At 42.5% G+C, this 15,652-nt stretch overlaps 2 protein-coding genes across 13 annotated transcripts in view; one reads left to right on the forward strand and one right to left on the reverse strand.

Moving 5' to 3' along the window:
* The window catches only part of LOC100470134 (uricase), a 79,396-nt gene that overhangs the window by 32,089 nt on the left and 31,655 nt on the right, over positions 1-15,652 (reverse strand). The gene's annotated exons all lie outside the window — the stretch shown is intronic.
* DNASE2B (deoxyribonuclease 2 beta) lies at positions 171-15,297 on the forward strand. 12 transcript variants are annotated; one of them, XM_019807605.2, is made up of 7 exons: positions 171-584; positions 2,589-2,830; positions 3,827-4,004; positions 7,292-7,373; positions 9,824-9,985; positions 11,316-11,513; positions 14,370-15,294. In XM_019807605.2, exons 3-7 carry the CDS (start codon positions 3,939-3,941, stop codon positions 14,708-14,710), a joined length of 849 nt encoding a protein of 282 aa, XP_019663164.1. In that variant the 5' UTR covers positions 171-584; positions 2,589-2,830; positions 3,827-3,938; the 3' UTR covers positions 14,711-15,294. The 12 variants fall into 12 exon arrangements, with proteins under 12 accessions (XP_019663164.1, XP_019663163.1, XP_019663162.1 ...); XM_019807604.2 differs by lacking the exon at positions 2,589-2,830; XM_019807603.2 differs by lacking the exons at positions 171-584; positions 2,589-2,830 and adding an exon at positions 663-813 and having other exon boundaries at positions 9,890-9,985; positions 14,370-15,297.

Consider the following 15,652-nt stretch of genomic DNA (forward strand, 5'->3'; position numbering starts at 1 on the left):
TTATTTGACCTGAAGGGTGAGCAGTCAATATGTTTACCTGATTGCGTTAAAACCAATTGGACACCAAGGCCTCTTGAAATGAAAGCACCAAGTTGAGTGGCTAAAACCAGAGGTGGAGACAATATGTAAACATCTTTGGTAAAATACAATTAGATTTGCTCCGACTTTGAGGCAACCCTTTGAAGTACACTTTAGGAAATGTTTACCGAAGAATGAGAGTATTAGAAGTGATAGATTCTATTACTAAGACATAAGGTTTTGTCATTTCTGCTTAATGTGTGAACGGCAAGCATTTGCTTGCACTCCTGGACCGTCATGAGGGAGAAAACACGAAATATATTTAATTCAGCATCTACTGATTAACATGGGGTTCCCCTGCCCACCGAACTTCCTACCACATGATGTTCACTCCAAAGAGTTAACTATATATACTTTTTTTCTCTCCAGAACTTTTGATGACTTTGCAAGCCAGTCAACAATTCAGCACAAAAGCATCCGGAGTCACGCTGGCATGTTGTGACAGAAGCACACAATTGCATGAGGTTTACCCCATTCTGAAAATGCCCAGACAGCGAATGGCAGAGGTAAGTGGAATCCAGCGTCAGCACCCTTGCAGCCTGAGACAGACCCGAGACTCGGAGTCCTCAGTCTCGGGGGCCAGTTTCCCGCTGCGGCATGGCATAAAGGTGGCAGATACAAAATGACAGCAAGACCTCTGAGAACAGCCCTTGCTTTGCTCTTCTTTGGCCTCTTTGTGGTCCTGGAGGCAACAACAATATCGTGCAGGAATGAAGAAGGCGAAGCCGTGGATTGGTACGTGAATGAAATGTGAGGATTGATGCCTGCAGGTAGAAAGCCAGAGGATCTGGGGCCAAGTGGCTCACTGTAAAGTTCCAAAGGAGTCTTCCACCCTGCCTCTCCCTTTTAAAAAGAGAGGAAATTAAAGTGTGTAAATGAGCCAAATAGCCAAATAGGGGCAGGCTCCTGAGTGGGGGAGCATCCCCCCGAGGAAGAGCTGAGTAGCCCTTCGTGAGCCTGATTCGCTGGTCCCAGAGGGGCAAGGCTGGTGGCCACAGAGGTGGGGAGAACTGACAGCCTCTCTCAGTTGGCAGTTTCCTTTCATTGCATTGTGCCTTTCCTAACAGAATCCTTCCAGCATCCTTTCAGAGACTGACAAAGGAGAGAAGGCAGATTACTTTTTGCCTGACGTGCGAGCTTGCTCTTCCCCTTATGAGAATGAGAAAGAGGGCTTGATCGAACTGTTGGGTTAACCCTGCTTATTAGGCAGCACAAGGCAGCTGTTGGATTGGGTGCTGGGTCCCTGGCCTCCTTCACAATGTCAGCGAGACTAAACACAGCGTCACACTAGAGTCATGGATTCTTGTAAAGCTTTGATCACCTTTTCACTCTTTAATTAAGGTGTTTGTTTGGCGTCAAGCTTTGTGTGAACTTCAGGCCACAGAACATAGATATGCTCACTCAGTCTCTCAGCAAACAGTAACTGAGCTCATGCCAGGACCTGTGCTGAGTTTTGAAAATACAGATATGAACGAAACATGGTTCTTGCCCTCCAGGAGATCAGTTATGGGGTGAGGGCATTGATGGGGACATTGGGGAGCATAGAGCCCAGAAAACTTCTCTGAGGAAGTAGTTTTGAGCTAAGTTGTCTTTTTTAAAAAAGATCTTCTCTATTTACTCATGAGGGGGGAGGCAGAGGGAGAAGCAGTCTCCCCATGGAGCAGGAAACCCAACGTGGGTCTCAATCCCAGGACCCTGGGATCATACCCTGAGCTGAAGGCAGACGCTTAACCTACTGTGCTACCCAGGCACCCCTGTTTTGAGCTGAGCTGGTTAGAAAAGCCAGGGAACTGCAAGGGCATCTCAGGCCCATGAGGGAGCAGTGAGGAGGTACAGGGGCAAAAAGGCAAAAAGCCACAGAGAGGGCACGGAAGCAGTTCAGTGTTGCTGGTGCTTTAGGAGAACGTGGGGAGATGGCAGGAGGGAAGCTCAGTGGGAGGTGAGAGCCAGGTCATGAAGGGCTTCCTGTGCTGGACTGCGGAGTCCACATTCGACCCTCAAAGGGAGCTACTAAAGACCTTCAAGCAGGGATGTGATGTGGTGAGGCTCATATCTGAGAAAGCGCACTGGCGGTACTGTGAAGGGAGCTGCATGGAGACCCGTCTAGAGTCACAGAGACTAACAGGACTCACATTACAGGTGACGTGACGTGTGGACCCGTGTTAAAGAAATGGCAGTCAAATTAGAGAGGAAGGAACACTCTGAGAACACTTGCTCACAAATGGGCTGAGGGTCATAGGAGAGAGGGAGGAGTTAAGAAAGAGTTCGGGATTGCTGGCGTCTCTGACCGTTCAGATGTGTTCCCTAGCTGCAGAGAAGAGCAGAGTTGGAGCAAAATATTATAAACTTGGTTTCAAACACAGGAGCTGGAGGTCTCTGGGACATGTATGCATTTCGGCTTCTCTGGACCTCAGCATAGAGTGTGGGCTACAGACAGATTCAGGAGTCTTCAGAATATAACTGAAACAGTTACTCAAGAAAAAGGTTTAAAAGCACGAATTCTCATCCAGCAGGTCGGCACGTCATGACACTGATAATGCTCCAGCTTTCGGTGGTGGGCCACCACGGTGGGATTGACACATGGAATGTGTTTTTGCCACAACTGAGCGGACATGTTTCTTAGCCATACTCGTCAGAGAGAACGCTGAGCCGAGCGGACAGGGAGGCAGCCTTGAGCTGCTACAACTCACTGTCAAAGGGCAGAGGAACCTCAGGCCAGCACAGAAGAATAATCTCACGTTCCCTGCCACGGGTGAGGACCCTGCCCTGAGAGTAAGAACGCATGCGCAGGGCAGGAAAGAGCTCATGTAAATAGAAGCAAGCGTAGAATGTGAAGCTTTTACGAGCAGTGTGAGACCCTGGCATGTGGGAATCGTGAATGCATTAGAATGTTTGCTTCATTGTGAGTATTTGACAGTTCACTGTGGGGTTTTTGCTGTTAGAGAGTATTTGGCTAGCCCCGGGTGTCTTTGCCCTCTGAGGACTTTCACCATTGTCTGGAAACATTTTTGATTGGCACAGCTGAGGAGTACTACTATCATCTAACCCTTCGATGCCCAGGACAGCCCCCTCAGCAAAGCATGATCTGGCCTGAAATGTGAGCACAGCACATCGAGAAGCCCTGGGCTGCATGATCCAACCACCTCCCCTCCCTGTGAGGTACCCGAAGGAGATATACAAACAGGAGATAATAGTAAAGAAGGCAAAATGCTTACTTGATTGGCTGGTCTTAGCCCTGAATCCTCACTGCAGGGCGGTCTGATAAACAGCTGAAGAATGTGGCCTAGGCCACAGGCTCAAGGGAGACACCATCTACTCTGCATGCCAGACCCAAATCTCAGACCCAGCCAGCCAGCTACAAAGAGATGAGCATGCCAAACACTTGGGGCAGAAGAGAAAAACACATCCAAGGCCTTTGCCGTCCAGCCCTGGTCTTTGGCCTCTCCCCAGTGCAGCCATATGGACTGTGGAGACAGAAGAGAGCCACAGTCAACGGGTACAATGCATACATGGGCTTCCACTACCGGGACCCTCCCCGCCAGGCTGTTACTGTCTCCAGACATGTCCAGTCAGACTCACATTCCCTCTCTGGGAAGGAGCAAAGCTAAGGGTGAGAATAGAGGCAGAAAGCTGGACCAAATCCCTTTCCTTGGACTTAGGAAACACAAGTAAAATAATTTGTTTAGGTGCTTAACACCAGGAGAGCAGTCAATAAATGTTAGTAATTTGTAATTATTTCCTTTGTTAGGTTTACCTTTTATAAGTTACCTAAAAGGCAAGACGAGGAAAGCAGGCAGACTGGGTTAGAGTACCTATACCTAGACTCTACAACCAGAAGCTGGAGGAGGAGTAAGCAACTCATGAATAGCACCGAGAGTGTATTGGGAAGGACGTTACAACAGCTGTATGAAGCATCTGCCTCCAAGGTAAGCTATAGTTACTCACTCATCTGAATCACACAAAATGCATCGAACAGAATCTAAAGCTTCCCAAAGATTCTAACAGCTAACCTACCAAACCCCCAATCCTAGCAACTTGAAGCAAGCCAGCAAGAATCTGAATCAATCTAGGACCTTAAGGAATATGTCATCAGACTCTACAGCAATGCCAAATTATTGGCACATTCAGCACTATATCCAATAGTATCACTGGGTAAGGTGTGAACTAATTACATATGGAAGCCTTCTGGCTGCCAAACTCTGCCAATTCACTCAGTACTTGCTATCTTATCCCTCTGACAGAAATAGAAAGGAGCCCCTCCTGTTACAATGCAATCTAGACCTGCAGACAATATGCCATGAGCGATGGATTGCTTGTGCTATGGTGGGGATGAGTGGTGCTGGCCCACATAAAGGTTTCCATGTGGTCTTCCTTTTAATTTATCATTTTCCAAATAGTAGGTTGAGAGTTAGGGCTCTAGTGCAAGGCCCAGACCTAACTCGCCCGAATGGAGACTAAAACTGCTATCTGGACTTGATCAGGCAATGAGCTAACCAGCCAAAGAGACACAGGTAAGTAGGCTGCTGGCTCACTGTGGGCAGTCTCCCAATGTTCCAGGCACCATCTGCTGTTCGGTGACAAGATACAGCTTTCCAACCAGGGGTGACAAGTAAAATCAAACAATAATATTCGGTTACACACATGTATGCATTCCTAACACTCAAAGAGAAGTCGATGTGTATAAATGATTCAGCACTTAGAGTGTGCTGGGCCTTTCCACGGGTCAATAAATTTAATCCCCACAATACTGTGTCAGACCCTAGCACTACAGTACATGTATATGTGAGTATTTACTCAAAATGTGCAGAGTGCTGTCCTTGTGTGTGCTAATATGCACTTTATTCACCTGCCATTAAGACCAGCCTTCAGAGCCAAATGACAAAGTAAGAATTTATTTGTAAGGTGCACCAAGTGCTATTCTAGGTGCTTTTTCAATTTATTTAATCCCAGCAGCAACCCTGTTTTAAATTACTAGATTATTATGTAAAGTCAAAAATACCTGCTTCTTTCCAAGGTTGGAGATGGAGGCTGGGGGCATAACCCATCAGTGAGAAAATCAACACTTCCATTCTTCCCTTCCCCACTGGGGAGAGAAAGGAAAGAGCAACATGGTAGAGTCTCTGTCATTTACCTTAGTTGGAGCAGTTGGTTCTTCCTTTGGCAGAGTATACTAATGATCTTTGGAGGCACAAAACTAGCCCCAGAGCCCAAGAGGGCAAGAGAGCTAAACTGCTCTGCAAACTAAAACAGAGTAGGTGAGCGCTAGGAATAAGAAAGCATAAGAAACACAGAGGGAGACTGGGAGCAAGTCCGTGTGGTGATGTAAAACCATTCAGTGTTTCGTACCCTCAGTAAAACCTGCTCACACACAGGTCTTGAGTGCTGGATTCTGGAAAGAAAATGACAGTAAAGGGGCTGATTTCCAAGTCTGATTGGCATAGAGCCAGAAGAAGAAGAGCAACGATAGTGGGTGACAACCAAGGGAGATGGGGTGTTCTTTGGAAGCTGGAATTCTGTGCCAGAAGTGATGGTGAGACATAGCTCCCCCACCTCTCGATCTGGAATTCTAACGGAAAGCGGAATGCAAGATCAGACCGACTGGTTTTAAATCTCAGTTGTCAAGATGACCTAGGCCAATATCTCAGTTACATTTGGAATTGTTCCCCTTCTTTTGCCTTTGTCAATAAGAACCTTCCACACACATTCATAGTAACACTTATCAAACTATATTGTAGTTACCTGTACTTTTCTGTCTATATTCCCTGCTACGCTAGGGGCAGAGATTGTACTAGTCTTATCCAACTTCCAGCAGCCAAAATAATACCCAGCCTATGTGTTAAAGAAATGAAACTGTCCGGAGGCACATGTGTAGGCTTACCTACTTGTACGTCCACGGTCTTTCCCCTTTATCAGAGAGCCTCTCTTCACTTAGGGCTACATCGCATTTAACTTTAGCTGTTACCCTCCTGGTTAGAATAATAAACTTCATCTATTAAAAGAATAAGTTCCTCATGGAATCTTCCCAGAGCCCCTTCACATTGCACGCCAAAGGCACACAATGGCCTCATGACCACATTCAACGCCAGCTCATTCAATCCCTAACTGTCAGAGTTCTCCTGCAGAGGCTATGAACACCAACAGTAGCTATGGTCAATTGTGGAAAGTGAGGGTAAGAAGACAGGTTCATTTCCTGGATATTCCTAAATATAGTAGCCAGGAATGTTCACAGACTATATGGTGAATTCCAAAAAAAGTTTTTAGATTATGTCAAATAACGAAGCAATTGTAAGGGACTCACTTACTGACTTTTTTTCTGAGAGAAAAGGAGGAGCCTTTTTTTTAAAGCAGCTGTGTTGTCCTTTCTTGCTTTTAATTATGTCCCCAAGACTTTTTTTAATATCAACGTTATTGGCTTCAATAAGAATCACTGCATTGTGACACAAATGAAATGGAACCGCACAGAACAAATATAAGGACGTTTCCAAAACATGACATAAGAGATACCGCCAAAATAATAGCTTCGTTTTTACTCAGAGATTTGGCCAACTGTTTAGAAAATTTACTCATATTTTGCCTTACCAGAGGAAATCCAATATCACACATTCAATTTCACCACTTTTTCTAAGCAGGAAAATATCAGGCAAGAAAGGTGAAGTGACACTGAGAAATGGATTGAAGGAAAATCTTCCCCTCCAGGGAAGGAGTGGGAGCGGAGTGAGGAATCCTGATTGAACACAAAACTATGACCAAGCGGTGAAGCACAACGTAAGCGGAGGAGCCCAGACCCTGACCACCAGTTCCGCACCGTGCCTCTAATATCAGTGGAAAAAACCCAGGTGTAATCCTTGGCTGGTTGTTCCTACTTCATTTCCTGAACAAATATTTAAGTACTCCTTTATTATACACAGGTTGCCAAATGAGAAACGCGGGTCCAAAACAACCAAGAAAAATAGGAATATTGCCCTCGCACGCACATCATGACGCAGAGGGTCCAGGTCCCATAAGACGAAGCCATGCATGGTTGAGAATGGGACTTCCTGTTCCCTGTCTTGCGTGTCACAAAATCCATAACGATGGGGAAGCTGCCTATTAGGAGAATGGATGCCTTCTCATGTGTTTTAATGAAAGCTCTGTATTGCAGGCGGGGTAGGAATGTTGTGAGCATTTACGAGTGTGAGATTTACACCATTATAATCCTAACGTGTTCGTGCAGAATAACAACACAGCCTATCTGCTGTACAATGATGGGGCCCCTACATCTGCGAATTACAGCAGAAAGTATGGACACACTAAAGGTATGACGAAAGCTGTTGGTTTCTCTTTCCTACCGGAAATCAAGATCCTCTAAAACGTTCTATCTTGAATATACTTAGGTTGCACACTAAAAAAGATAGCTTTTCTTTTCAATGGTTTATTTTGAGTTATCAAAATTATGATTTCTATATCATAGGTTATAATTATATCACTTGACTTGGAACTCTCCTTTCACAAATTCCATTTTATTTCTTAACATTTAAAAATACATGCTTTATAGCAGAAATCCAAGTACTGACTACTGGGAATACCAGCCAGTCTGTGTGTGTGTGTGTGTGTATGTGTGTGTCTGCACACATTTCAGTCATGTTCATTGGGGTATAATTTACACAGAATAAAATTCACTCTTCTTTAGTGTACAGTTCCTTTTGAAATAAACACTTTTGAAAAGTATTTTTAAATAGATTTTTTTATATTATGGTAATTTTGTTACATATATTACCATAATTTTTATAGGACATTTTATTTTTCTATTTATAAGCTATATATATGTATATATATTATTTTTATTATGTTATGTTAGTCACCATACAGTACGTCATTAGTTTTTGATGTAGTGTTCCATGATTCATTATTTGTCTATAACACCCAGTGCGTATTACAACATGTGCCCTCCTTAATACCCATCACCAGGCTACCCCATTATATATTACTTAAAAATTCAAAATGCCAGCCAACAAAAAAATCTGTAATCCTAAGACCCTTTAGATAATCACATTAATACTTTCTACTTACTTTTTCTTTGTATGTATTTTAAAACATTTTTATAAAAGTATTGTAATGACTATTTTCAACCACTTTTCAACTTAATACATCATGAATAATTTCCCATGGCAACAAGTATTTTTCAGAAGGTCCCAAACTCAAATGCCTTCAGGGGCAAGCAAACGATGTCAGCAAGCCAGGTGGGCTGAGCCAGAAGGTCACTGAACAACTGGGGGGTGCATAGTTTGTCAGAGAGTACTCAGATTGCCTTTTAGGGACGCAGTTTTTCAGATGTTGAAACTTAGTATTTGTGGAAAATTTCCCCAGTGTTTAAATGTTGGCAATAAACTCAAAATTTCAAAAATACTCTGAGAGCATAATAATATGTATCTGCAGGCTAGATTTGGCCAGTAGGCTGCCACTTTGCAACCTCTGATTAAGAATATAATTTGTAATGGCTGTCAAATGTCATGAGCATTGAAAGCTTTTGATTTAGCCAAGTTGCCCTCCTGATGGTCCCATTAGCATGGAATGCGGCAATTTTTATAACACACCACGTTCTCCAACCTCTCCTCCAACAACCCTCAACTACCATTCTCACTCCACCCTGTTAGTTGCTGAAAGGGTTTGGAAAAAAGACTGGAAAGGGAATGGGACCCCATGTCCAGAGGGGAGTTCTCTTTGTCAACAGGTGCTTGACATCGTGTGGCATTAGTACTAGGGGGTTAGGATTTCAGGCAAACAGCACACTCATCTGGGCAGAAGAGAGCCCCTGAAGGTCATCCAGCTCTGATAGGCGACAGGACTTTGGACATTTTCCACGTGGACACAGGGAATGATTCTATATCCACTGAAAGACCAAGAGTGTTCTTTCTTAAAGTGTGTTCTTTGCAAAAGAAATAACTGGCAGGCATTTGGTTCCCACTCTAACAATAAGACAAACATGAATAGCTTCATATTTGCATGGTCATATGCAAACTGGAAAGTCTAGTCAGCATACCAAAACTATCCCAATTTATTTATAAACACAGAGATAGTCACAGATGCCTGTTGGATAGGATTCATTTTGCCATGTCACAAGATGATGAAAATCTTTCTGTTTCCTTCCTTTCCGGTTTTCATGCTATTTTGCTCTAGAAATCTTCACTAAACACAATTAACTGGGCTGTTTTGGCATGGCTTCTCTTTTAATTCTCTTTGCCTCTCGTTGCCGGGCTTGTGGAATTGACTAGTCTTCTACACATAAACGAGCATCGGTTTCTTACAACAAATTACCACAGGTACATTTCTCCATTGGTTATTTGTCTCTTTCAACTCTTTTTTAGCCAGCTTTTGAAAATAGCTTAGCTACTTAGCAGTAAAGAGACTCATTATCTGAAGTTTGCCAGGTGACTATATAGTTTAACAAGGTCAAATTCCAATTTAGCAAATTTGCATTCTGCCAAAACAAATTCTCCTTAGGTTATAACATGAAATTCCTCTTAACTCTTCACAGGACGGCTGCCCTGGCTCTCTTTTTGGTGGCTTATGATCAGTAGTGGGGCAATGTGATGTGTGCCCGAATTGGTTTTGAAATCTTTGAAAAACAAGCATAATCTTTGTGATTATTCACGGAATAAAACATTGGCCTGAAATATAAATGGGCTTCAGTGCTGCAGCTTTGAACGCTATTGTTGGATGGAGATTTGTTTTTCTAATGTATCTGTATGAACTGTATTTTGGGCAGGCTTACTGCTGTGGAACAGAGTCCAGGGGTTCTGGCTGATTCATTCTGTTCCCCGGTTTCCTCCAGCTCCTGAAGAAGGCTATGATTACCCGCCCACAGGAAGAAGACATGGACAAACTGGCATCTGCATAACTTTTAAGTACAACCAGTATGGAGCAATAGGTAACACTAGAGTGTGTTAAAAAAGAGAGAGCAATGTTAAAGAAAGGATTCAGAAGTGTATTCATAAATGTATTACTTCATCTATTTCTCTATTCGTTAACACTCTGATACCTAGATTCTATTAGATTCTAATATTGGCATTGCCTTGGTGAGGCCTTGAGCAGGTTCACTTCCTAGACTTTTGTTTCCTGATCCACCAATGAAGTCTTTGAAATTGATCAGGGGTAGTATTTTCAAATGTCTGCAGTGGCCAGGCAGGTAACAAAAGTGGGTGAAACAGACAAGTAACGAAGTGTGGGCAGTAGGGACAATAAGGAACTGGGGTATTGATTCTCCCCTCAAAAGCCTCAGCTCTGCCATATGGCTGTGCAGGAAAACAGACCTAATGGTTACAGATCTCCATAGTTTTCAAGAGGAATTAGGAATCTAGGGATGGGAGGATGAGAGAGAGTCAGAAAGAGAGTATGGTCTTAATCTTATTTTTAAAAATAATTGTGCAGATTACATGTTGCCTGCAGGCCACCAGCTTGACAGCTCCAAGCCACATGATCTTCCTTTAAGGTCCCAAACTCAAGTGGCCAAAAATACTTGGATTTGGAAAACTATGGTGGGGGAGAAGGAGAAGTAGGAACGCTGTTTTACCAAACTCTTTTTACCAAGGAGGCTGCTAAATTGTAGTAAAGAGTGATTTACCTCTAAGTATAGGGCACTTTAGAACATATTTTTCATCAAATTTACACCTATGGCAAGGATTACTGAGGCTCTCACCCACATTAAGCCCTAGTTTAACTGAGTTCCAGTAATGATTACAGAGATGAATAGCATAGAGATTAGGTGTACATGCTGATGAGCTGATCATTCTTTAAGCTGGGTGTTCAGTACATGGGAGTTCTCTACTTTGCTGTATGTTCATAAGTGTGAAAGAAACATACAGCCTCCAATGCCAGACTGCCTAGGTTTGAATATGAACTCCATCAGTTACAAGCTTTATAACCCTGTGCATGCGACATAAATCCTCCATTAATTCATCTGTAAAATGAAGATAATGATAAAAGAACTTACTTAATAATATGGTTGTTGTTAGGATTGAATTAGTACACCCATGTAAAAGCCATAGAACAATGCCTGGAAAGTAGGAAGTACTCAATAGGTGTCAACTCTTTTAACCAAGAGTAATTTGAAAGCTATTGGCTTAAAGAAGGGAATACTCTTGTTTTTGTGGGGTTTTTTTTTTGTTTTATTTTTTAATTCACAACAAGATCTATAATATCAAAAAGCATTGTCCATCTGTGTCTTAATTCTCAACTTTTCTTTCTGTTTCTTGATTCAGATTCTCAGCTCTTGGTCTATAATCCAAACATTTATAGCTGTTCCATCCCAGCCATCTTCCACCAGGAGCTCGTTCACATGCCCCAGCTGTGCACCGGGTCCAGCTCATCCAAGATCCCTGGCCGGCACCTCACCGCACTTCAGTCAGCCCGGGGCCAAAAATTCCTCCATTTTGCAAAGTCTGATTCTTTCCTTGATGGTATGAAAGATGATGATGCAACCCTATGTAACTGTGCTGTTGGACTCACTTTGGATTGTATAGAGGAAATATTCTCATCATGCAGGGGTAGGGAAGTAGAAGAAAGGGAGGGAAAAGGAAGGAAAGGGAAAAGAGAAGTTGGATCAGTTCAACCGCCAAAGTATCTCACAATCAGCCAGCCAGGGACCAGTGAAAACTCCAGCCTCTTTGGGCACAGGACCACAGCTGTTCCCTTCTTTTTCCATTCCCTAAGCAGTTCTTTTAAGCCTTCTTTACTCTAAAGTCCTTTACATTACCCTGGCGCCTCATTCCCAGGCTGGATTTTTCCTTCATAGACAGAACAGAGATCACCAAGGAGAAAACACTTCAAGGACAAACTCCACTCAAAACAGTATGAAGCTTCCTCAAAAAATTAAAGATAGAAATATCACATGATCTTATAATTCCACTATGGGGTATTTACCCAACGAAAACGAAAACACTAATTCAGAAAGATATATGCAATCCTATGTTTATTGCAGCGTTATTTACAGTAACTAAGTTATGGAAGTAACTCAAGTGTTCATCAATAGATGAGTGAATAAAGAAGATGTGTTATATATACACAATGGAATATTACCCAGCTATAAAAAGAATAAGATCTTACCATTTGTGGCAAAATGGATGGAGCTAGAGGGTATCATGCTAAGTGAAATAAGTCAGAGGAAGACAATGATTTCTCTTATATGTGGAATTTTAAAAACAAAACAAATGAACAACCCTCCCCCAAAAAAGCAGAAATGGACCCATAAATACATAGAACAAACTGATGATTCCCAGAGGGAAGTGGGTAGAAGGATGGGCAAAATGGGTGAAGGGGAGTGGGAGGCACGCTTCCAGGTATGGAATGAATAAGTCACAGGAATGAAAGGAGCAGCCTAGGGAATATAGTCAATGGCATTATAATGGCGCTGTCTGGTGACAGATGGTAGCTCCACTGTGGTCAGCATAGCATAAGGTACAGTTGTTGAATCACTATGTTTTATACCTGAAACTAATGTAACATTGTGTGCCAGCTATACCTCAATTTTTAAAAATAGCTAAAACACACACACACGCACACCCCAACTCTCAACAGTCTTATCTGTTTCCAATCCTTTTCACAAGTTTTCCCTCATCCCAACAGAAGCAGTTCACCCCTTGTGCCTTGGAACCTCAGAATACCTTGATTCATCCACTTGATCTGTTCTCCTTCTTGTACTTCAACAGACCCACTCTATAAGCTCTGTCCCCTTAACACACAAACGTTCCTAAAAACCCTCCCTCAGTTCTAGATCTCCTATATCTCTGTGTTTTTTCCTTCTCCTCCAAATTTCTTTCTGAAAGACTCTTCAGAGCCTTCACTTGCTCAGCGCTCCTTCACCGCGGTCTTGAGCCTCTGTCTGTAGACACTCCGATCTCTCCCCAGTCACCAGTGACTCTCTTAGTTGACCTCACTGTCTTCCCTCCTTGCTTGCTTGCTTGCTTGCTTCTTTTTATATTAGATAAAACTTACTGAATGCCTACCACCTGCCAAGCCCTGAGTGAGGCACCAGATAGAGATCCAAAAATTAGCAGGACCAAAATAGCCTCTGCAGAATTTGGCACTATTAAAACCCTTTCCTTCCTGAAACACTCCCCCTCCCTGATTTTTGGGAGTGTACAGTCTCTTGGTCTTCTTCCCACTCCTCGTAAGTGTCTTCTGCCAGGTCCCCTTCCTCTGCCTGCTCCTTAGGTGACTGAGTTGCCACATGCTCCTCTACTCTTCCTTATCTCATGCTACATACTCACTCTAGCAATTCCAGCAAGCCTTCAGGTGGTTCCCAAGACTAGATCTACATCCCAGACCTCTGGACTAACAACTGTATTCAACAGTGACCAGGACATTTCTACTTAGAGGTGGCACAGCCACAACAAATTCAACAGGCCAAACTCATCATTATCCCCCACAAATCTACTCTTTTTCTGTATTCTGCATAGTCAACTGGAGACTCTAGATCCCTCCTTTTTCTTTACCCCTCTATCAAGTCATCAAATTCAATCAGTTCTAACTTTCTGCCATTTACACAGTCCACACCTGTGCTTATTGTCACAGTTATTGCGATAATCTGATGTTTTCCCTATCTCCAATCTAATGTACCTTTCTCAGTTCATCCTCCACATTGCCTCTCGATTGATATTTATGATCATAAATCAGTTTCCGTTAATTTTCCATTAGCAGTTCTTTAAAAACTCCCCCATTGAGGGGCACCTGATGGCTCAGAAGGTTGGGTCTGACTTGATTTCAGCCCAGGTCATGATCTCAGGGTCGTGGGATCTAGCGAGCCCTGCATTGGGCTTTGCACTCAGTGGGGAATCTGCTTAAGATTCTCTCTCTCCCTCTCTCTCTCTCTCTGCCTCCCCTCTGCTCACTCTCTCTCTTTCTCTCTCTCTAAAAAAAAAAAAAAATTTTGCCCCATTGATTTCAGGAAAATCCAAACATTTTGGCATGATTTGCAAAGATCCCTAGGAGCCAGCCCCTGGCTACTTCTCTAGTTTCATTCTTTCCAAAGATCTTTTCAGGACAAAAACATATATTGCTCTCTTGTTGGTGTAGAACAGAAGACATTTTTTAAACACCAATGTCATCTTAGTACTAATGATAATAACTTTTATTTGCATATCACTTTAGCACTTACAAAATGTTCTCCCGTCCACTATCTCAATTATGTTGTTATTATTGTGCGTATGACATCCACGTATCAGGGGTGAATGATGATTTCCATTGCTGAGGATATTTTCAGGGACTTATCTAAGTGTAAATACTAACCTCACTATCTTTCTCCCTGTAAACTCTAGACATCTTTGCAGCCTGGATGGCTCAACATTTGAAGACGCACTTGCTAACAGAAACCTGGCAGCGAAAGAGACAAGAGCTTCCTTCAAACTGCTCCCTTCCTTACCATGTCTACAATGTCAAAGCAATTAAGCTATCTGGACGGTCTTATTTCAGTTCTTACCAGGATCATGCCAAATGGTGTGTTTCCCAAAAGAGGGCCAAAAATAGCTGGACCTGTATTGGAGACCTAAATCGCAGCCCATACCAAGCTTTCAGAAGTGGAGGATTCATTTGTACCCAGAATCAACATATTTACCATGCATTTCAAGGACTGGTTTTGTATTATGAGCACTGTAACTAAACTTGGTGAAAGGACATATGTACTATCATTTTCAATGCTGACGATGGGTCTTCTTCCATCAGATCCATTCTTCATATATTAAAAGCCTGTGAATGCAGTTATAGTCCACATATGATCAAATAAAATGCTTTCTACCATGTTTACCATTTTATCCTCCACATAGTGGCAATTTATCTTTGCATTTATATGTCATAAATATAAATTATTATACAAAACTAAAGTGAGAATGGGTGGAGTGGAAGAAAAAAATATTCTCAATTGTTCATAAATGGACTGAATATCTCCTAGATTAATTTCATCTCCTTCACAAAGATTTTCCTGACTCTTCTCCTCATCCCCTGTTGAAGGAAAAAAAATCTCGCTCTGTATCTCATACCATTTAGTCATATTCTTCTTGGAGTTCTTTTCACTGGTTTATGGTTAAGTCTTGTTATCCTTGCAGCTGCCCCTTACTAATCTTACAATCTTAGGCCAGTCACTTGAACTCTCTGAGCTTTGGTTTTCCATCTATGAAATGAAAATAATGTCTAGATATGTTTAAGCACCTAGCACAGAGCCTAACAGAGTTGACACTTAAAAATAATGGTAGAGCGGCGCCTGGGTGGCACAGCGGTTAAGCGTCTGCCTTCGGCTCGGCATGATCCCGGCGTTATGGGATCGAGCCCCACATCAGGCTCCTCCGCTATGAGCCTGCTTCTTCCTCTCCTACTCCCCCTGCTTGTGTTCCCTCTCTCTCTGGCTGTCTCTCTCTCTCTGTCAAATAAATAAATAAAATCTTTAAAAAAAATAAAAATAAAAAAATAAAAATAAAAATAATGGTAGAATTTGAATATGAATCCGCCTACTAAGTTAGAAGAGAAAAAAGAAAGCTTAGAAATGAGTAATATTTTTCAAAAAAATTTTTAAGTCAGATTAAGAGAGAGAAGTAAAACAAGTAAATAT

The sequence above is a fragment of the Ailuropoda melanoleuca genome, chromosome 2, assembly GCF_002007445.2.
Source record: "Ailuropoda melanoleuca isolate Jingjing chromosome 2, ASM200744v2, whole genome shotgun sequence".
Taxonomy (NCBI): Eukaryota; Metazoa; Chordata; class Mammalia; order Carnivora; family Ursidae; genus Ailuropoda; species Ailuropoda melanoleuca.

What these genes read in the sequence shown, in the direction of transcription:
- DNASE2B (XM_019807602.2), top strand. Translation starts at nt 701, where the DNA reads ATGACAGCAAGACCTCTGAGAACAGCCCTTGCTTTGCTCTTCTTTGGC. An exon ending in GAAGGCGAAGCCGTGGATTG is followed by an intron (nt 814 to 3,826) that starts GTACGTGAATGA and finishes TTCCTTTGTTAG; the next exon opens with GTTTACCTTTTATAAGTTAC. An exon ending in CAACCAGTATGGAGCAATAG is followed by an intron (nt 9,986 to 11,315) that starts GTAACACTAGAG and finishes TTCTTGATTCAG; the next exon opens with ATTCTCAGCTCTTGGTCTAT.